This window comes from Euleptes europaea, chromosome 15 (genome assembly GCF_029931775.1).
Source record: "Euleptes europaea isolate rEulEur1 chromosome 15, rEulEur1.hap1, whole genome shotgun sequence".
Classification (NCBI taxonomy): Eukaryota; Metazoa; Chordata; class Lepidosauria; order Squamata; family Sphaerodactylidae; genus Euleptes; species Euleptes europaea.
The window spans coordinates 41,654,605-41,676,260 of record NC_079326.1 but is presented as its reverse complement, the minus strand read 5'-3'; the positions used below and the strand labels follow the sequence as shown (position 1 = coordinate 41,676,260).

At 49.8% G+C, this 21,656-nt stretch overlaps 2 protein-coding genes across 2 annotated transcripts; both read right to left on the bottom strand.

Moving 5' to 3' along the window:
- Positions 1 to 8,438: 8,438 nt before the first annotated feature.
- On the bottom strand, positions 8,439 to 10,151 carry HOXD11 (homeobox D11). The gene is made up of 2 exons (XM_056861392.1): positions 9,509 to 10,151; positions 8,439 to 8,674 (listed from the first exon to the last, which is right to left on the bottom strand). Exons 1-2 carry the CDS (start codon positions 10,149 to 10,151, stop codon positions 8,439 to 8,441), a joined length of 879 nt encoding a protein of 292 aa, XP_056717370.1.
- Positions 10,152 to 18,457: 8,306 nt separating this feature from the next.
- On the bottom strand, positions 18,458 to 19,747 carry HOXD12 (homeobox D12). Its single transcript, XM_056861393.1, has 2 exons — positions 19,189 to 19,747; positions 18,458 to 18,696 (listed from the first exon to the last, which is right to left on the bottom strand). Exons 1-2 carry the CDS (start codon positions 19,745 to 19,747, stop codon positions 18,458 to 18,460), a joined length of 798 nt encoding a protein of 265 aa, XP_056717371.1.
- Between the last annotated feature and the right edge of the window lie 1,909 nt (positions 19,748 to 21,656).

The window sequence follows — 21,656 nt, the reverse complement described above, 5'->3', positions numbered from 1 at the left end:
AGAGGAGGGGGGAAATAATGTTTTCCTTTTATGGATTTTGTAAAAGCATCGCTTCCTGACAAGTGCAAGGTATCAAAGGTTGTGGGATTTATTAATACAGATTAAGAAGAATCAGGGCGATCAATAAAATCCTCATCTGCATTCTTCGGCTACTTGGTAATTTTCTCGCTTCTGAAGCTTTTTCAAGAGTTATACCCTCTATTGCCACACACGGGAAGATATTTTATTAACAAATCAATCGAGACTTTGTATAGGATAAGATTAATAGTTAAGCTTTAGCATAATGGTGTTCGCGTTATGAATTATTGAAAATTATACTATTGATTCCCCCCCACTACTAACCAAGAAGGTCAATTTTTGTTTTAATACAAATCGTCAAATATTAAAAGATATACTTTTTCCATAAGTGTCATTTTACAGTGAGACCAGATTCCTTAAAAAAGAAAGGAAAGGCAGACAGAAAGACAGAAAGACAGAAAGACAGAAAGACAGAAAGACAGAAAGACAGAAAGAAAGAAAGAAAGAAAGAAAGAAAGAAAGAAAGAAAGAAAGAAAGAAAGAAAGAACTTCGACACCCTTTCTCTTACTTTATCCTTGAACAAAAATCTCTTTGCCCGTGAACATGGAAGGGGCTTTCGTCTGGGGATGCTGTTCAACTTTCAAAGCCGGCTCAAGATATTGCCCTGACTTTGACAGAAATGGATCAGGATCCAACTTTGACTGTTCAATAAGGAAAAGACCTAAACCCAACCCTCTCCAATGTGCTGAAATCAACAGTCTCGTTACCTAGGTGGAAATCTTTTAAAATATACTTCTCGAATCTGATGTTCTCTGTTTCTCTCTCCTCCGCTATGGCGCTGACTTGTATTCAAACACAACACGCTGGTGAAACCACTGAATGTTTTGTTTTTTAGTTTTTTTCCCCCATTAACAGTTCTGCTGCATGCCCTCGCTGACAGCTATCTCCCAAATTCCTTGTAGATATATTTAAAAAATGCTCCCCTTTTTAAAGAAGGGATTGGAGGCGCACCCATCACGCGTGCCCTGGTCTTACTGAAGGTTGCTTTTAGCTCCATCATTTTATTTGGGGCCTTGAGATCTTCCACACTTACCAGACCCTCCTGGCTACCTTCAAAACAAAGTCAGGGACAGCCACACACAAAACCCCCCAACAAAACAACTAATATTCTTGCAAGGACGTTTTTCAATGGCCCCCACTGGCCGAGAGATTTCCTGCGAGAGGAACATTTCGCTAAACCACATTTCTCCAGGGTTACCCCCCCCCCGCACCCCCCCCAATCCTGGCCAAGTCTTTGTTCATGCTTTCCGTACACCCTCCTTTGGAGGGGGGGGGCTGAACACAATCGCCCCGCTGAAAAATCTTGCGGTGGCCGTGAGACAAACCCCCCCCTTCCAAACCTTTTCGCAGCTGTTCAAATACAACATCATGGCCACGTTAGGAGCCCTCGCCTTTGACGGCCTCCCTCTCCGGCTTCTGCCTTGCTCAAAGTCTTCCGAATATTTCCTACATTTCCCCCACCAAACCCCTCTCCAGATATATTTCTTATTTTCCCCCTGAACCCCTTCAAATCGAAGGCTACTGCGGTGTCGTGATCCTGGATACGGCTTTGTAATTGAGGTGCACCCCAGGCAGGGGGGACGTGAGTTTGCCTCTCTGTGTATCTATGAGTAAGAGAGAGAGAGGGGGGGGGAATTTGGTGTGTGTCTCTCTCTCCTTCCCCCCTCCTTCTATTTAAGATCATTATCAGAGCCATTGCTAAGATTTTGTCTGAGCCCAGGAACAAAACAGAAGTAGAGGTCAGGATGCTTCTTCTTTGGGGGCTGGCTCCCCCCACCCATTGTGCCTCCCTGCAATTTCCTCCCCCCACACACACACACTCCCTCCCTCCAAACAAGACGCCAGACGGCCCACTGAGTTTAAAGGAACCCCATAGTATTTCCCTAGACCCTGTTTTAACGGCGAGATCTAATCGGGGGATTTTATTCCCATCGGATGGCCATCCCATAAGCCTGGTTTGTACTTCTAAGTGTCCTCGATATAACCCAGTGGGGACATCCCATTCTATGTTTAAATATATATCTATATATCTTTTTATCTTTGGCTGTAACGTCGCCCAGTGGTAAAGTTAAAACAATAGAGCCCCAGACTTCTGTGCTCTTGACATCCCTCGAGCAGGCAATTGTTTAATGAACTGATTCTGAAAGCAAGCCTTTATTTGTGTGGGATGCTGTTGCGGATGGAAGCTGCGAGATGCGAATCCCGCAATTTGGAGTCGCCAGTCTTAGCGTTTAAAGCGCTCCAGCTCCTTATCCTTACCCATCAACTACTTTTAAACCAAACTTGAATTCGGCCTGGCGTTTGCAAATGAGAAGGGGGAGAATAGAAAAAGTCAAAATTTAAAATTTGTTGGACACGTCTAGAGGTTGAATAAACACCTCTTTGGGGAAATGAGTTACTTAGACCTTGCCTGTTTAATGCCACTACAGTTTTCAATCATTTTAAGATGGGATTGTAGTAATTAACATTAATAAATAAATCAATATTGAGCCATAAACGAGATATACACTCTGCATTAACGTAAAGGTTTTTCCTCTTTACCGCTCCATATTTTTTTCCTCTAAAGGGGGTGAGCCCCCCAAAAAAGATCCATTTCCAACTCGATTACTATTTGCAATAAAATATATGTTGACACCTCCTTTTTCTGCCTTAATAAATAATAGAGAATGAAACATGGGAGGCCGAGTCCTTCTAAAGTTTAATTTTATCTTTATCCCACATTTTAGTTCAGTTTGGGTGTCTGTGTATATATACATACTCACACCCACACACAAGTAATGTTTTTCTGCCACCCCACAAACACACCATTCCTATTCCCGGTCGTTTCTTTTTTTTTGTCCAGATTTCAAGGCGACGTGGGAGAGGGAAGAATGTAGTTAAATGTGAAGGGGGCAACGCACAGTTGTTGATTCAAACCGTTGGAGGGGGGGAGACAGATATCAAAATTGGCAAGCCAATATTGCTCGAAAGACAGACATCTTTGGGGGGGGACAAAAGGACAACCCTAGAAGCCTTCCTACAGCTTCCCTCCTTCCCTCCATTTAAGCATTTGCTCTAGGCTGTATTTACTAACCGGTCCGTTCTGTTTCATGGCACCCCAACCGCAGAGCTTAGGCATCCCTGTCAGTCGAGAAAACCAATGCCACGGCTATGCCATTTTTTAACTTCCCTTCACCTAACAGGTCGGCAAATGTATTTTCTGCATTCTGCACCTAACAGATTTCATAAGAATGTCCACAATAGTTTAGATTAAAAAAAATTAAAAGCACAAAATGAACATAACCTCGTCATGCGTAATAGCAGCGCAATATCATCCCGTTATTATTCCTTTTGTTTGAAAACAGGTATAGAATAATCCAGCAGTTTCCCTCCCCTTTCTTCCCCCATGCAGATATTTTTTATACAGGGCGTGTATCCATAAAAGGATGCCATAAACAAAATTCTCCGCAGAGGATTGGCTTCTTTGCCTATTGTTTCTCCCAAGTTCTTTGTGCTGGGAAGCCCCCGGTTCGATTTCTGGCCCGTTGAGCCTTGTCCACTGAGGGTTGGGCCCAGTTGATGGTTTAGAGTAGGGGTCTTTTTACACCTACGAATCAGTGGGAACGCTGGATCAATTGAGTCTGTTATGCAGCGAAGTGCTCCTGCCCGTCCCAGATTATAGATTTAAAAATATCCATCCAGTGGTTCCTCCTCAGGCTAATATCAAGACAGCAGAAGACTACATCGATTTCACCGCCTCTGCTGGTAGGTGCCAAAAGGTCCTAGATCTGGACCTCCAGTGGAGCCCTCTTTCCTATTTTTTTAAATATATGTTTACGTTATCTTTGGCTGCAACATCTCCCATCTTTTTACACTCACTAGCCCCAAGACATTTGACAATTGTTTCGAGAATAAAATTGAAATAACCCTTGTCTATTCCTCTCTCCTCCAACCATCAAGTGAATTAAACCCACACCCCCAACAAACAGAGAGGCAAAGTTTAAAATTTGAACTAGCACAGTATGTACACATTCCTGTATACACAAATTACCTATATGCGTGTATTGTGTATGTATATCCAGACATATACATACTGTATTTAAGGCTCATCTTTAAGATTATGGTTCTGAACATACAGAAGATAACCCAAGCCTCCCTCCCCAGATTTTTTTTAAATCAGTTCTGTAACCATACATGCATGAGATAAACGAAATATTTCTCAGAAGAAACCTTTCTAGCCTATTGATCTGAGGTTCTTTTACACCCAGAAGCATCCCGTTCAAAATCTGAGACTACAAACCTACGCCAAGGTCGGGATGACTAAACAAAGCCCAGAGAGCGCTCTATATGTAGAATATTTAACCAGAATTTTAAATTGTCGGAACAAAGCCTTTATATAAATGGCAGAAAGAGGCGGAGAAGGTGAGAAAAGAAAACACATATTCACACACACACACAAATCCGCGTAATGTTATCCTTGTGCGACGTCTAAGGAAGCCTGTGAATTTAAACGAAAGCCAGGAAAACCCTTTTCCTGAATTACTTTGTCTCCACGACCCGTTTATGCTGGATTTGAACTCGCAAAAGATTGCTTTGTTTATCCCTTCAGAATCTGCGATCTCGTCTCGAGTGCCCTCCTGTTTATTGCAGGCGGATAGTCTATTCTAGGTAACTGGAGTAACAATGAACTTCTAAAAAAAAAAAAAAACCCACACCAACCTCTGGAAAACAACGTCTGGGGCACTCATTTCCTAGGAATGACTTTGAATGTGTCTAGTGTATTGGGCCACACGGTGCCTAATTATCAGTGGTTATTTCTGGAAGGGCGGGAGCGGTTCAACTCTACCTCTGATCTTCTTTAAAATTATTCTTCCAAACCAGTGTTTTGGAAGGACCGAAACTTGCCATTTCGGTTGACAATGTCAGAGAGGAAATTCTTCACAGGTCCTTTTTTTAAAAAATAATAATAATTCGGGTGACCTTTAAAAACTATAGGTTTCTGTTCTTTCAACGGGCAATAAAATCTAGTTTCTCAATTGCGGCTCAAGGTGACGATAGGATTATCATTTTCTTTAAAAAAATGTTCCTGTCTCTAGTAAATAAAGCTTTCTTTAGAGACATGGCTGCTCCTCGCCCTAAACACCCCCAACCAGCTACCAATTATGTAATTAAGAAAGAAAACCTGCCGCATTTTGTAAAATTGTGTTATCCGTTCATATTTGCCTATTCTGACAACCTGATAGAACATTCTAAAGATGAGCTACGGAGATTTGTATTCTTTGGGTGTTACTACAGAACTTTCAAAAGAAACAATTAGAATTCCATTCTGCTGAGGAAATTTAAGAGATAAACTAACTCCTCTTTAAAATCATGTTGTTGTTGTTGTTTTTAAATCCTATGTTCCATATGGTAAAAGACCCAAATCTCACTTTTAAAATAAAATACGTCTTGATCATGTCACGGCTGTGAGTTACTTGTTTAATAAATCTTGTTTATGCTTTATTTTCTCATTTCCCAAGCCCTGAAATCTTATAGTTGCTTATATATTAGGTATTTTATTGGTAGCAGGATTATTAGGGGGGGAAATATACTTGGAAAAGCAGGACAATTATGCATTCTGGAATATTAGCGCGCCCTCTTGTGGAATTTAGCTATACAGCACATGGGGATTTTTCAAACTGGCTGCTCTATTCTTCTCTTTTTATTTTGAACCCGTTATTTTATTATTCTGAAAATAACGCGGAAGTAGGTTAAATTAGCAGGACAAAAATAACAGTCATGGTGGGTAAATATTCCTTGGTGTTATTCAATTCTATTTTAGCCTAAAAAGTAGAAATAGTTCTGATACTTTCATGTTTGGAGGAGAAATGTAGTTCTGGAGGATTGAATCAATTACAAATACTGCAGATATTAGAAAAATAGACCAGATATCTGCTTTTTCACGTGGTAGTTGAAAGTCTTCGATCACCTCAAGATCTTATTTCTCAAGAAGAGAACATTTTCCACTAGAAAGAAAGAAAGAAAGAAAGAAAGAAAGAAAGAAAGAAAGAAAGAAAGAAAGAAAGAAAGAAAGAGTGCAATCATATTTTCGCCAAATTGTCTAACATGTGCCCCTATCTGACTGGAGAAAGAAAGAAACAAAGAGATCTATATTATCCGTAGTTCCTATGGAATACAAATAAATTACATTTTTGGTTCAAACCACATCCCCTGGTAGAACTCTATTAATAGAATAGGGTTGCATCCGTTAAAATGAAATACTTTGTCACTCATCTGATGCCTGAATTAAGATCACCCGAGTGAATTAACACGGTAACAGGGTAATTTTGGGGGAAATAGCTTGTTCCCAAAAAAAGAAAAGATATTAGATTTAAAAGGGGTTTTTTTTTTTATAGGAAGAAGGTTTTCCCTATAAATTAGCGATTCCTGCTGATGAAATGACCTGCAAAGATCATTCTGGGAAGGGACTTATCAAAGGCAAGGACTCTGGTAATGAAGGGTTATGGATTCGCTGATGTGGATCGCTCTGCAGTAAGAAGCGTGTTTGTGTGTGTGCATGCGTGTGTGGTGTGTGCGGGCGTGCGGTGTATGAGTGTGGGAGACAGAGAGAGGGAGGGGAGGGGAAAGCGGGGAGTGAGAAACAGGGAAACAGAGGGGAAAGAGGCTGGGTGGTGGCCGAAAATCAGAGAGGAACCTTTCGCGCTCCTAATTATTCAGAAAGGTTAAAGGTGATGACCTTGACGTCTTGGAAGTTCAAAGGCATAGGCTTTTCTGCCTTAAGATTTTCAATTTTTAATTTTGCCCCGCGCTGGTCTAGAGTTTGGCTGCTTAAGGTTTGTTTTGCATATCCTCTCTTCGTTGGCCACTCCAGTTTGGCGTCTAAACGGGCACGAAACGGAATGAGAGTCTCTTCTATTATTTTTTTTAAACCAAATCTCCTGCCTCACTCCACTACTTAATTGCACATTGCGGAAATCATTCCCTCTGCCTCTCTCTCTCTCTATTTTGGCCTACCATAAGGTGTATAATATAAGCCAATTAAGCTGTTTAGACCCGGGGCTTTTATGGTGTTGTCTAGACAGTTCAAGGTTTTGTAAACAGCCTGGCCAGGTCACGCAACATAAAGCCAGGAAAAGGACCTCCACCGAATACTTCTTGCCAAATAAAAAGTTGGCAACTTAGTTTGACCCTCCTTTCAGGTGGAGAATTCAATTTTTTCCCCACTGGGTTGCCTGTGTGCTTGTTGCAGGTTTGGCCTGGGCGGGGGTGGGGAAATTACTTACAAAATATGCCCTAGTTTAGTAATTCCCCAGTCTAAATAGGTCGCCTTTCTTAATTCAAAGCTTATTAAAAACTGACAATTTCAGTCTGGTTTACTTTTCCTGTGCGGCGTGCAAAGCGTAGGATAGAATGAAAAGTCGAATCGGCCTCTTTCTTTTGAATGAACCCTTTTTATCGGGAAAGGATCTAGACAAAAACAACGCATTTTTAACGCTCCTTTTTGGCAACGGGTTAGATTATAAGCATGTGCTTACATCTGGAGGGATCGTCCCCTTTTACTTTTCGAAGATGGGACGCGATAAGGTCTCAAAACTGCAGGAAAGCGGGCCGCCATGTTGAGTTTCTCCTCAACTGGGCAGCGGTGCCGCCGAGGATCGCTCTGTTTAGCCATTATTCGGGTTAGAGGCCCGAACTGCCGGCTTCTGGAAAAGTCTTGGGGAGGGGGATTAACGGAGGCCGGACCAAACCCCGCAGTTCTTCCATTTCATTTGGCACCAGCGGAGACAAGGCTATGATTCTCCAAAGATGGCTTTGCTGAGAATGCAAACGGAAGATACAAGTCCAACTTTTCTAGCAACCGTTTATTCACACCAACAAGACAAGTGTCCCATGCTTTTATATGGCAACAGAAACAGAGATCATATCTATACAGGGGTATAGATATACATCGCACATACATTACCACCTTTTTCAACAAACCTGGCAAAACGGGTATTCCTAAAAACTGGCGCAACAGGAAGGGGGGGAGAGAGAGACGCATGTGTTTAACCCGCTTCTTTTTTTAAAATACCATATACATTTGAGGTGTGATGGTTTGAACCAGGAAAAAGGGGAAGGGGAGAAAGAACATCGTGAGTGGTTTTTAAAAAAAAACAAAAATCAAGAAAATTGACTTTTGGATTTACCCTATTTCCCCTTAGGAGGAATCTGCTCCGCCAAGTCAATCTCCAGCAGACGAAGAGTGTGTTTTGGAAAGTGGAACTTGTTGTGTCCGCAGGGTGGCTGTCACGTAAACCTTCTCGATTTCCCAACTCTCAGGGCAGGTTGGACCGCCAGGGAGATCCTCTCCTGCCTGCCCGCCCACCCCGGGTGCGTCCTCTCAAAACAAGGGGTTCCCAGTGAAATACTGCAGCCGGTCTCTGTTCAGTTTCTTTTCTTTCATCCGTCGATTTTGGAACCAGATTTTCACTTGTCGATCCGTGAGGTTGAGCATCCTGGATAGCTGCAGTCTTTTCTCTTTGTTAATGTACACGTTGAAGAAAAACTCCCGCTCGAGCTCTCGGATCTGATACTTGGTGTAAGGGCACCTCTTTTTCCGGGATCGCTGGGGGATTGCTGGAGAGTCAGGAGGGAGGAGGGTGGGGGAGAAGGGGGGAAAGAAACAGAAGAGAGAAGCTGACCCCGAGCTGTTCCAGTCCAAAAGACCTTCAAAAGAAGCTCTGGATTCAACATCTTGCTTCAGGCATCCCCAAGGCGAGAAAGCTGGCTGCTCCCCAAAATGTCTGAGAACATCCAGGGAGTTTCCGCAACACTTTTGATAACTTTGCCCCTAAGTGGTCGGGGTAAAATATACGCCCAAATTCCCCTTTAAATAGATTTGTGGCTTACAGCAATAACATTAAAGAGTTTTGTTTAATATAAATAAACTGTTTGAAGTGACGTCTCTTCCAAGGCACCCATCCAGCTAGGACCCCCACCCCAATTTTACACCGGGAGTAGCCCAACGCATCCCTCAGACGCACGCCCGTCGTCTCATTTGACAACGAAAAGGGGTTTATTTCTGAATTGTTGAGAAGGACCACCCCAAGAAAACCGCCGAGCCTCCCAATCAACCCTTTCGTCACAATTAATGTCCTTCTCCAAGGATACCTTGTAAGCCCACCTCAAGGGCTTTCCTATCGTAAACAGGCTTTACAACGGCAAAAGGAAACCGTATAGGACATATAAAAGCACTTCGGGTGCTTATAAAATCGTACGTAAAAAGAGGGGGGGAAACACACACACACACCACCTCTGGGGCTTGACGAAGTGACGGCCTGATGCCTCGCGGGGGTCTCTCGCTCCCTCTCTCTCCCCCTCCCCCTCAGTCCGGAGCTCCCCCCTTCCATCTCCACCCCACCCCACACACCCCCAGCCCCGAGCTCCAGCCGGGTCCGCCGCCTCGCCTACCTGAGCCGCCGCTCTTCTCCGGCCCGGCCTCCCCGGCGGGGGTCTCGGCGCTGCCCTGGCCGGCCGCTTTCTTCTCCAGGCCGGGGAGGGGCGAGTCTTTCCCACAAGTGGCCCCTCCGGCGGGCTTGAGGTCGCCCTCGGCGCCGGCCTGCTCCGGGCCCGGGGGGGCGGCGGCGTGTCCAGCCTCGTAAAATTGGTCGAAGCCCTGCGGGAGGATGCCGTTCCTGCCCACGGCGCCGTAGAAGTTGGAGGCGGCGGCGGCGGCGGCGGCCCCGGGGTGGGCTCCGCACACCGGCTCGCCCTTGAAGAGCACGTCGGGGCGGCGGGCGGGCGGCGGCAGGAAGTCCCGGCCGTGCATCACCTCCTCGTAGTAGGGCGCGTAGGGGCCCCGGTAGGGCCACTTGCCGGCCCCGCCGGCCCCGGCCCCGCATTCCCGGAAGGCGGCCGCCACGTCGCGCATGGGGGGCACATGGGCCGGCAGGTTGGAGGCGTAGGGGAAAGCCACCTGGCAGGAGGGCGGCTGCGGCAGGAAGGGCGCCTTGCCGGGGAAGTCGGAGGGCGACACGTAGTAGGCGGCGGCGGCGCAGCCCGGCAGATACATGCCCGAGGCGCCGTGGCTGCCGCAGTCGTCGAAGTCGCTCATGGCGACCGGCGGGGCCGCCGCCCCGGGGCCGGGGCCGGCGGGCAGCGGCGGAGCCCAGCGCCCGGGCGCCGGAGGAGCCCCATCTATCCGCGCGCCAGGCTGTGGGCAGCCGCGGCGGCGGCCGAGGGGCGAAAAAGCCCGCCGCCTGCCGAAGTGCGAGTCATCCTGATGGACTCCGAGTCGGTAATCGGGTCACGTGACTGCGGGGGGGGGGCGACGACGACGGAGAAATCTCCTGATATCTATATCGGGGCCCCCGCCCGCCGCGCCAGAGGGTCCCTCCAAGAGCGCCGCCGAGCTCCGCCGAGCGCCAGCAGCCGCGCGTTTGGGAGAGCGGGGCCATCGCCGGCGCTCCTCTTCTCTCCTCTCCCCCCCACCACTCCCAACCCTCCCGCTTCCCCTCCTCCCCCCTCTCCCCCCCACCCTCCCCCAACTGGTGATGATCTATAGGTGGGGCTGCGAATCACCTGGGAATGCCAGCCTACCCCGCGCGCCCGCCGGCGCCCCGCGGCGCGATCTCCAAGCCCCGTGGAAAAGCTCCCGACGGGGAAGGGGGCCCGCGCCGCCGCCCCCCTCTTGTAAGACGCGACTAGGGCATTACTTGGTAAGGAAAACGCCGACAGACACCGGAAATGCGGTCGGGGAACCTGAAGGGACAAGGAGGTGTGTGACAGAGCTGAATAGCTCCAAGGCAAGTCCTCTCCTCGCCCAAGTCCACCGCCGATCACACCCGGATCCCCCCCCCTTAGCAGATGCCGCTGTTCCACCCACCCACCCAACACGAGTGCCTGTTGAGGCTTCCCTCAGCCAAGCCTAGGTCTTTTCCTACGTCCTTGCCTGGGAGTGTCTTTGCCACCTCGCTTCTGGCTCCAGTATTCATTTACACCATGTTTCCCTCCAGCTCTTTGGCTCAATAATCTCCTTTCCCCCTCCCTTCCCTAGATACCCAGTGGAAGTTTTTCGGAGAGATCATACCCAAAGTCATGCAGTGGTCCCGCTTTCCCCCAAATAGATCATCTGGGCTAGGCTACATCAGACATTTTTGAGGTGGGACCAAGTAACCAAACAGAGCAGCGATTCCCTTGTGGAAAATGCCAGATCCCATCACTTCCACACTCCCATAGGTCACCAATGTCATTTGAAGGGGAAGGAAATATTTCTCTTTCTTCCAGATCCCCGCAGAACAAAACAGAACCACAAGATCTGGGTTGTGTGTTTTTTTCCCCAGTGGCCTTTTATCCCCCTTCTTCTAAAAATACACAACAAGAAAGGGGGAATAAAATACTGCACGCAGAGAGAAAAAGACAGAGGAAGAAAGAGAAAGAGAGAAGCAGAGAGAACCCTGAGAAAACCCGGGAAAGAAGAAAACAATTCCCTCGGAAAACATGTAACATCCAAAAGTCTCTGAGAGAGAAGATCCATTTCTTTGCCCGGTTGTGGTACAATGTCAAGTTTACCCCGCTATCGCCCCTTCTACACACTGTCAAGAACGCCTCAAGTGCCAAACATATTTTCTCAAGACAACGAGCTGGAAAATCCAAGTTTCGCCCCCACCCGAGAGCTAGCCTTAAAGTAAGACAAATATGACCTATAAATAAATAACGATCAAATAGACTGATATTTGAAGATCAAGGCCATAGAGTTGACTTGTGGGGAGGGGGTAACCAAAAAGAAAAAGAACCAAGGCGAAAGTCAAGGCACCGCAACCCCGCAAAACCCTACCCAACACAATTCACCGGCCCAGTATGACTGCAGATTTCGAATGACCAAACTACAAAATTCTTCGCGGTCTTCCAAGGATTTAATTAAATTAAATGGGCACAGCAGTAAACAGAATTGCTCGCCTGGATGTATATACTTCGGCTGTTTAAACATAGAAACATGTTATCTATAATTTAATAATGCACCCACAGCGGGGAGCCAGCAACAGAAATGATTATATTGTATTGTATTACATTATATGATGGTATATGTCATATCAACCTAGCCGAACCGTTTGCCACCGCAGATAGACCCAGGACGGTGGGTAGTCAATTGACTGCAAGATATTCAAAACACGCCAGGCGTCTTGATTGGCATCCGCAATGACAGACCCATCATGCGTATTTTGCAGAGCTCCAGGCAGGAAGCCGAGAACGCCGCTCGGTTACTGGCAAAAAAACATCTTCGTTTCTTTGCCTGGACAACGCCCAAATCTGCGTCTCTTTCCTGGTTTGGAAAGGGAAGGAACTAACGGCCCCCTGCGTCCAAACGCTGCCCTTCAAATGCCCCGCATTTGACTGCGCTTGCCTTGCCTTTGCAGGGCGCCAACAAGGGAAAGACACAAGAACCTTCAGCAGAGAAGCACTTTAGATCCGACCATTGCAAAGACCACCATGCACAGACCATGAACAACCAACCACCACACAAATACTAGATCACCTCCTCTGCTGTGAGTGTCCAAGTTTGGGTTTTGCTGCAACGAATAGACCTCCCTCCCTCCCTCCCTCCCTCAAGTTGACTGCGCAGCTAAAATGGCTGCTGAGCCTCCTCTCGCCATAGGGAAAGGCAAAGACCTTCCTCCGGATGGAGCCTTGAGGAATCCTCCAAGACCGAGCAGAGCAATGCTCCTGCAGAACAACAGACAAGCCCACCAAACACCCTTCTTTCCCCCTGCTTCCCGCCTCCCACTCGTCTCAAGTCACCACCCCACAGGAAACCAACAGCCAGGTCCTGGCCAGCACCGCCATAGGCGCTTCTCCTCTGCAGAACCCTTCTTTGCAATCAGCTGCAGATCCGGACCGGAGTCGACCAGTGTCTCCCCCCCCCCCATTTCAAGTTCAAGGACGCGACGACCGCTTGGCCCATCATGGCGGACGAACCAGCCCACGACTTTCGCCACAGACCTCTCCCGTTCTGGAAACGCTCGTTCGAGACCCCCCAAGCTGGGGTTTCCTTGGCCAAGGACGAACCTGGACTGGACCGATTTCTAAAGCTTCCCTGCTCTGAATAACAGAGCAATCCTAAAACCGAGCTAGATCCTTCTACGCCCATTGACTTCAATGGGTTCAGAAGGGTTGTGGCTCGGCTTAGGATGCCGCTGGAAAGTCCTAGCGGGCTTTTGACACGACCAACAGAGCCCTCATTCGACGCGTTAAGCACACCACAAAAGACAAAGCTGCACAAAGCTCATAAAAGGCATGGTTTTACCGTTCGCCGTCTTGCGAGCGCCGTGGTCCTTGTCTCCGGGATCGAGTGGGGGCTTCTAGTCCAAGTGGCATTTCCAAAAAACCCTCGGTGGAAAATCAGGACGATCCGCATGAGACTCGGAGGAGGTGAAAGGAAGAAAAAAAAATATTCCCAGGTCCTGGCTGGAGAAGGTGCGGTATTTTGTGCCACCCAAGATAAGACACTAACTTGACCTTAACTTTGTTATGGCGCCTCCAGTATCTGGAGAACGTGAAGAGACACCGTCTGGCAGCTCTCGTAAAACCTGACTGGAGAAGAGATTCTGACTCATTTCATTTATTGCCACTACAGTTCTGCGAGGAAGCCTTTTTCCCTCCCTGCCAAACTTTAATTATTTATGCTCTTTTAGGAAAACACAAAAGCGCCCGGAGCCGTTTTCAAACCGTCCGAGGGATGGTCCTTTTTTTTTTTTTTTTTGCCTTATCAAACTCCCAGACATGGCTAAAGCGCCTCCATTTAGCCTATCAGAAAGAAGGACCGGTCCCCAACAGCCAGCAAGATGCGGATTTGGGGGTTGACTGGAGAAGGAAGATCTATGGGCATGTATATGTCACGAATGAAGCACTACAGTCGTGTTGGTGTGTGATTATCTTGTGTGCCTGTGTGTGTGCGTGTGCGTGTGTGTGTGTGTGTGTGAGAGAGAGAGAGAGAGAGAGAGAGAGAGAGAGAGAGATAGCCTTCTTATCAACTCACACCCCCACACACAACCACAACACACACAATATATCTCTCTCACATACACAAACACACACACAAACAAGTTATACATGCCTTTATGACTACCATACCCTGTAGTAACATTGGATTTCTTTCTCTTTGTGAACGGGGAGATGATACAATTTCTCGTTATGCTGAAGTAACGGATAGATGCAAAGGAAAAAGGTGCCTCCGGAGGCTGCGATCCCAACCACTGTTACGCAGGAACAAATGCCAAGATAATGGGGGGGGGGTCTTTCTAAACGAAGGCACTTGAAGATCGAAACCGGGTGCAAATCCATTCCGAATCCTTTCAAAATGGCCCTTGGAGCCCGCCAGGATGGTAATTGCATCTGCAGAGAGACGCCTTTGCGGTAGCCTTTCCTATGTCTAGTTAAAACACCTTTGTTCCCAGTAACACGGCGACCCCCCCCCCTCCATGTGATGAGCTGTAATCACGTATGATGTAGATACACACACACACACCCAAGAGCTCAGCAGACCTTGGCAGCGCATCTTCCTGAAACGGTGTTATGCGCCGACCCTTCTCTACAACAACTATGACAGCCCAATCCTTCCCCCACCCTACTCAGAAGTAAACCCCACTGGGTCCAACGGGGCTTGCTCCTCTAGTGATTGTGCATAGGGATTGTGCCCTAAATAGCGTATCTATCTCTGTGCGGAATTAGCCCATGTCTGAACACGGAGACACGGTTCAGCCAGGAACGTGTCCTTCAGTGACGTAATCAACAACCCAGGGACATAGGAGGACATAGATACACACCCTAGATAACGTTCCCCAGGGCCCCTGTCTCTCTTCCTGTTTCTGGGTCTGTTTTCCCTCTCCGGGTATTGCTTTCCGCACCTATAGGGATTTCATATCCACGGATACCCAGAACTGCCAGGCAAAACAAGCGACCAATGCATAGTATTCTTTCAAAATTCAGCTATGCTGCAATTTTGGAAGGGACCCCCCCCCCAGTTGAATCCAATCTCTGAAAGCAACAATACCCCCCCCAAAAAAGGATTACGATCAACGCTTTCTTTTTGGTTTACGCTGTGGGTACCAGAAGCCTGGATTGGTAAGGGAATCGCCAGAAAATACCACCCAGAATGACCCTAATGAGAAACCAAAGTGGCTTGTTTTCGGGGTTAATTCCCGCAAATAAATCCAGATTAACTCGAGCTGTCGGTATTTATTTCTTGCCACTGAATTAAAAAAAATATATTGATTAGCGAAGCTCTGTCGTAGAGAGGAGAAAACTGGACAGGGGGGAAACGGGTGATTTTGGTTTCATTCGGCCTGGGCCCTTGGGGTGGGGGTGGGGAAACCCAGCGCCTACTTTCTTTCCTTAGTATTTTGAGGCCTAATAAAACATTTCTCCTAGATATATAGATGGAGATGGAGATATAGATATAGAAGGTCACAAAGGACAAGATTCGCTCTTGAACAGCTTCTGCAGAGGACGGATCGCCCGTTTGGAATCGCGGGCTGCTTTATTGCGCCTGCTTGAATGTAAATGGGATACCATGTTTTTCCACTGTAAATTTATTGTATGAACTTGGTCGTGATGCCTTGAATGAATACGCGGAATTGCACGTTCTTTCAGGTACGAAACAACAACACGAACAGCGCTTATGGACGCTGCAGTGAAATAAACTCACATTTTGATAAAAAACAAAACAAAACCTGGGTTTCAAAACTGCATTTGAGAGACTATACATTTAAAACAAAAAACAAAAAAAAGTGTTTCCATTAATACAAAATCGGTAAAGTATATAAGCCTCCTCTCTATTTTATCCTCCCCACCTTCTTACACAGAATAAGAAGGCAATTGCCGCCCCTTATAATCTCCAAACACGAATCATTCTTCTCTTGGTCCTGCTGAAACTTCACAGAAGAGAGGAGAAAAATCGAATCACAGGTAAACCTTTGGCATTTCCATCTCAGCGGACACTGTTTTGTTTTAAATTTACAGTATTTGGTTTACAAAACACGCACACAGCTCCTGCCCTGCACCAAATTTACAGTACCCCCCTCGAATAAAATCAAACACACACACACCCACAAAACCCGGCTCCCTTGTTTTTTGTAGACCTCAACATGGAAATACAATCCCTATTACCTGCGTGTTTACTGGATGGAAATGCATTGTGCTTAAGCCTGCTTTGGGGGGGGGGCATTGGGAGGTGGGGAGGAGGCGGGCCGGGAGACTAGAAGAGGCTCCAGATGAGCGGCACCCTTGATCTCTTTGTGCCTTCGGTCCTTTGGTTTGCCTGTATGTTTGGGGGCAAGGCCAAAGTCAAGCGGAGATGCGCAGGAAAGCGGGCGGGCGCCACCGCCAAGGGCAACTGCGAAGGCCCAAGGGGAGTCGCGGCTCAACAAATGGCGAGACTGGCGTGCAGGCAGACGCAGAGGAAGCGGAGAGTCGCCTTTTTGGCCGGTGGGGAGGGACAGGAAGAGCAGTAGAAGAGCAGCCCTATAGCAAGGCCACGGGGGCGTCCTCGCTTGCAGGAGAAGCGGGGAGATGGAGGGGCTCCCCTCGGCCTAGGACTGTGGTCTCTTCTGGTTCAAGGTCCTTCCTCCCTCCCCGTCCGACTCAAGGCGTTTGCCGAGGGAGGGGCGCGCCTGGGCGTCGTTTGCTGGCACCCACAAAACAAAGCCAAAAGAAAACAAACGCGGCCCTCTTCTCCAAGGCTCCTTCGGTTCTGGGGAAGCGGGCAGAGCGGAGGAGAGACAGGGTGTGCCTTGGGAAGGAGATGCCAAAGGCCGAGGTGGGAATGATCTTCGGAGCGACCGAGGGACAAAGACCCCTGAACGGATTCCAGGAAGGGAAGTGTCTTCACCTGCCCCCCCCCCAGTCTCCATCACCCTCTGACAAGTCAGTCCCACCCAACTATATGCTTCCAAGGCCTTGGGGGGGGGGGTAGGCCACGGGCTGGATTACAGTCCTCGGAGGGCTTGTGCTTTAGCTGGACTTACCCCCGAGTAAACCCGCCTACCCTAGGGGTATAACAATTTCCGCAGCCTCTAGCCTCCCTCGATTCTTAGGAGAGAGGCAGAACCGATCCCTAGCTAGCTGCCTTTCCAGTCAGAAATGTATCTGTGTGTGCCTCTCTTTCTCTCGCTCTCTCTCTCACACACACAAGAGACACACACACCCCAGGGCTGCAGAAGGGAGATTTGTTGAAGCAATTGAAAATACTCGGCGGGAGGTCGATTGCTCATATTCGAGGCACAGGAGAGGCCGTCCGGCTCTCTGGGGTGCCTGGCCGAGCAATCGAGGCAGCTTTAGACCCCAATCCTTTATTGCAAAGTCACCTATCTGGATGGCAGAGAAAGTTGCCGGTGGGTTTGCCCTTGGGGAACGTCCCCCCCTTAAAAAAAAAAGGAAGCAAAAATGGGAAATTACTGCGGTTTTTTTTTAAGTATGTTTTTTTGTGTGTGTGTGAGATTCTCCCCGGCTCTGGGTTTCAACGGCAGTTTAAAAAGAGCCATCCGTGGCACACGGACAAAGAAACGGCACCCGCTCGCTCCATCGCCAGGGGAGACTCCCAGCGATTTACCTGCGTCTCGGGTTAAATCAGCGCCACCGGCCATTTATGCCTGGGAGGTTTTGCCTTGGATTTGCCACCCCCATCCAAATTCTCAAAAATCAGCAATAAGCCCCCATGCAGAGTTTTGCATCTAGAGTGCAGCAAATACAAGGCAAAACCTCCCGTGCATAAATGGCCACCGAGAAACGCCCCGCGCAAAGCGCCGTTTAAAAGCGGCGCGGGGAAGAGGCGGCTGCCCAGCTCCTCCAGACTACAGAGAGAGAAGAGGGATGAGTGATAAAAAGAAAAGTGGGTTGGTGTGTGTGTGTTTATGGGGGGGGGGACTGCCAGCCTCTCCTTTCTTCGTTGTTGTTTCTTTTACTCCCCCCACTTCAGCTAAAAGGGAAGACTTTTGCCAATTTCCAAATCCCCCCCCCCAAGGGTTTGGTTGGGGGATCCAGCGAAAGCGCAAGGGAGGTTTTGCCTTGGATTTGCCGCTCTCTAAATGCACGATTTCCCCTATCCAAATTCTCAGAACTCAACAATATGCAGAACTCAACAATATGAGAATTCGGATGGGGAAAATGTGCATCGAGAGAGCGGCAAATCCAAGGCAAAACCTCCCGTGCGTTCGGATAGGCTCCCTACACAAAGACCGCCACTGGAGTTCATGTCTGGGTTTTCTCCTGGCATCCGTTTCTCTCTCTGTCTTTCCCTCTCCCCACCCCACCCCCAGCCCAGAGGGAGCAAAACCCAGCCCAGAGGGAGCAAGTTCACTCTGAGCCGCCAGAGGCCGGGAGGGGGGTGGCGGCGGCGGCGGCGAGGGTCCCCCGGCCCCCGGGTCTCTAGTAGAGGGCCAGCGCCTGCTCGCGCATCACCGCCCGCTTCTTCTTCATCCGCCGGTTCTGAAACCAGATCTTCACTTGCTGGTCGCTCAGGTGGAGCCGGCTGGACAGATCTTTCCTCTTCTGGCGGTTGATGAACTCGTTGAGGAGGAATTCGCTCTCCAGCTCGGCGATCTGTTGCTTGGTGTAGGGCTTGCGCTTCTTCCTCGACCTCCCTTGAGCGGGACACCAGGCGAGATCTGCAACAGACAATTCGAGAGGGTTGGGGGGGGGGGCGTTTGTTGGCTCAAATCAGGGCCGGGCCTCTCTTTCTGCCGGTGGGGTGCCAGAAGCCACATGCAAGGAGGAAAAGAGGGAGAGGGAGAGCCCTTCGTTTGCAGTGAGACCCTGGGGTGGGGGTGAGGGGCTTGGAGGCGACCCTCCTAGTTCACTGCCGCGCACTTCCTGGGGAGCGAGCGCCGCCGAGCCTAGCAGGGTTTACTTCCGAGTAAACGTCGGAACGGGACTCCAGGCTCTTTGCCTAAGACTCGCGTTTCCCAGCGGCCTCGAGCTGCGCCCTAGAAAAAGGTTTGCTCGGAATGAAGGCCCGCTGCGCGCAACGGGGACAGATTTCCAGGCCAGGCGAGTTTGGGAGGACCGGGGGCTCCCGGCGTCCCGGCAGCTCTTAAGCAGGGCTCGGGGCTGGTGGCCTCGAGCGGCAGGAAAGCCCCCCCTCCCAGGGAAGTCCCTACCGTCCAGCAGGGCGGCTCTGTGGCCAAGTGGGGCCCCGGTGGCAGGCTGCAGAGTCACGTTCAAGTTGACTGGCTGCTTGAAGTCCTCCTTCCGGCCGGAGGCGCCGCAGTCCGCGTCTAGCAGGGCGGCCGGAGGGCCGGGCAAACCCCTGGGCTGGCACTTGAGCCCCTTGGCCGGAGCCAGCAGCGCCCCGCCGGGCTCGCCGGCCAAGCCCTCCCGGCCGAGCCCGCTCCTCATCTCCGGCTTGGAAGCGCCTTGGTGGGCGAAGGGCTTGGGGGGCCCCTCAGAGGCCTCTTTGCCGCCGCCGGGGTTGAGGGCGACGGGGAGGCTGCCCGCCGCCGCCAGGTAAGGCGGAGGCGGCGAGGAGGCGGCGAAAGCGGGGCCGGCCGGCGGGGTCCAGGCGACGGAGCTCCGGGGGTAGGAGAGGGCGGGCAAGGAGGTCGCCAGGGGGTGGCCGCCGTTGGCCCGCAGGCTGGGGAAGTAGAAGGGGTCGGCGGCGGAGGGCAGGTTCAGGAGGGAGCCCACGCAGCTCGGCCGGCAGAGGCTGCGGTCGCACATGTCCCCCCGACGGCGCTTCGGCCGGCCTCCGCGTCGGTCACGACCGGGAAGGAGCCCCCGAGCCCGGCACGGTTGGACGCGGACTCGGGACCGCCGCCGCCGCCCCCTCCGAGACCACCATTTCCAGCGCCTCTGCCGCACGCAGCCGACGAACCCTGTCGCCAGAAGGAGTGGGGGGGACTTCTGGAAATATTAAGAGAGCCCCGACGCATCGGGGAAGGAGAGGGGAGGGGGCGAGGCTCGTCTCCAGCCCTGGAAACAACCGGGGCAACCGTGGGGGGGGGAGGGGATGCCCTGGCGGTGAAGTTTCAAAAGACCCCCCCTCTTCCCCCCTCCCTCCCATTCAAACCTTCAACCTGCCCGATGGCGCCGCTTCCTCCCCCCTCCCTGTCGGCCTCGATTAAGATTGGCTCTCCGTTTTCTGCCTCCATCCTCGCTTCCCCCCATTGTCTCCAGTTCTTCCGAGAGTTTGCAAAGTCCCCACCGTGTGCGCGAGAGACACCCTGTGCGTGTCTCACCGTACGTGCGCGCTCCCGCCCTCTCTGTACTCTACTCAAAAAATCCTCTCTGTACTCTACTGTACTGTGGTATACAATGCAATATTTTAGTATACTGTGCGATGCTATGCCATGGTATGGTATACTAACTCTACTAAACTATACCGCTATGCTGTGCTTTCTACGCTATGCTAGACTATACTGCTCCGTGGAGAAAGCCATATTTTTGCAGAAACTGTATAGTGTAGTGTATTATATTACAATATACTGTCTAAAGTAGATGACGTATAGACTCTTAGGGCGAAAACGCATGGGAGGTTTTGCCTTGATTTGCCGCTCTCTAAATGCACATTTTCCCCAGCCAAATTCTCAAAATTCAGAGAATTGAGAATTCAGATGGGGAAATGTGCATCTAAAGAGCAGCAAATCCAAGGCAAAACCTCCCATGCGTTTCCGCCCTTATTCTCTTGCTCCATAACAACACCGCGGTCGCCATTTGTAGCCGCTGAAGAGGGGAGCGAGTTGCAGAAGCGAAGGGAAATATTATGGGACAATCGAACATTTATTGTCTTCGGGTGGGCAGAAAGTCGCCGCAATAGCAGATCAATGAGGATTTCGGGTGGAAACTCTGCAGGGCGCAAAGGGCGTTGCTGCAAATAGAAATGTCAAGAGGGGGGAACGAAAGCTGCTGTCTTCCTGATACGTGCTTGCACATTTGACAGATAAGGTAGCAGTCCCGATTATAAAGGTCGCCGTTCGAATAAATACGAAGTGTATAATAATAACAAAGGCATCCAAACGCTAGCTAGCTACTATCTGCTTAGCTAGGTGTCTGGTGAAAAGAAACTTACTCTCCCAGACAAGAGGTCAAAAGGGTTTGTTTGAGTATAGCCAATCCTAACCGACCGTACCGCTGGACTTTGTAGATCCAGATTCCACCCTTTGCAGTCACTTTCCAGTAACAATTCCTTAAAATCTGAAATCCAATTCCCCCCCCTCCTGTCTCGCTGACTCACCCTGTGTAAGACGATCTACATGAGATTGTTCTCCCTTTCAAGAAACAAATCTGCTTCTACTTGAGAATCTTTTCCTTCGCCCTGTGAAATTACGCTGTTGACTCGTCCTCACAAACACAAGCAGTCCCGGGTCTTCCCGAAACCTGCCTGCCACATTTCCTAAGGTTGCCCTAAGATCGGGGTTTGTTTGCAGGGCCCACCCCGCCGGCTGAAAGCCCTGTCCGTGCCTAAAGCTACGGGCAGAGGTTTTCTCCAAAGGTGGGGACGGAGGGAGGTCCGCTGGTTCGGAGCGCGAATCCTGCGGCCTGCCAAAGGAGGAGGCGGGAAAGGGCGCGGCACACCGGACCTGGGTCCCCCGCGGCTGGGAAGGCGAGGCAGCAAACGTGGTCACTGGCG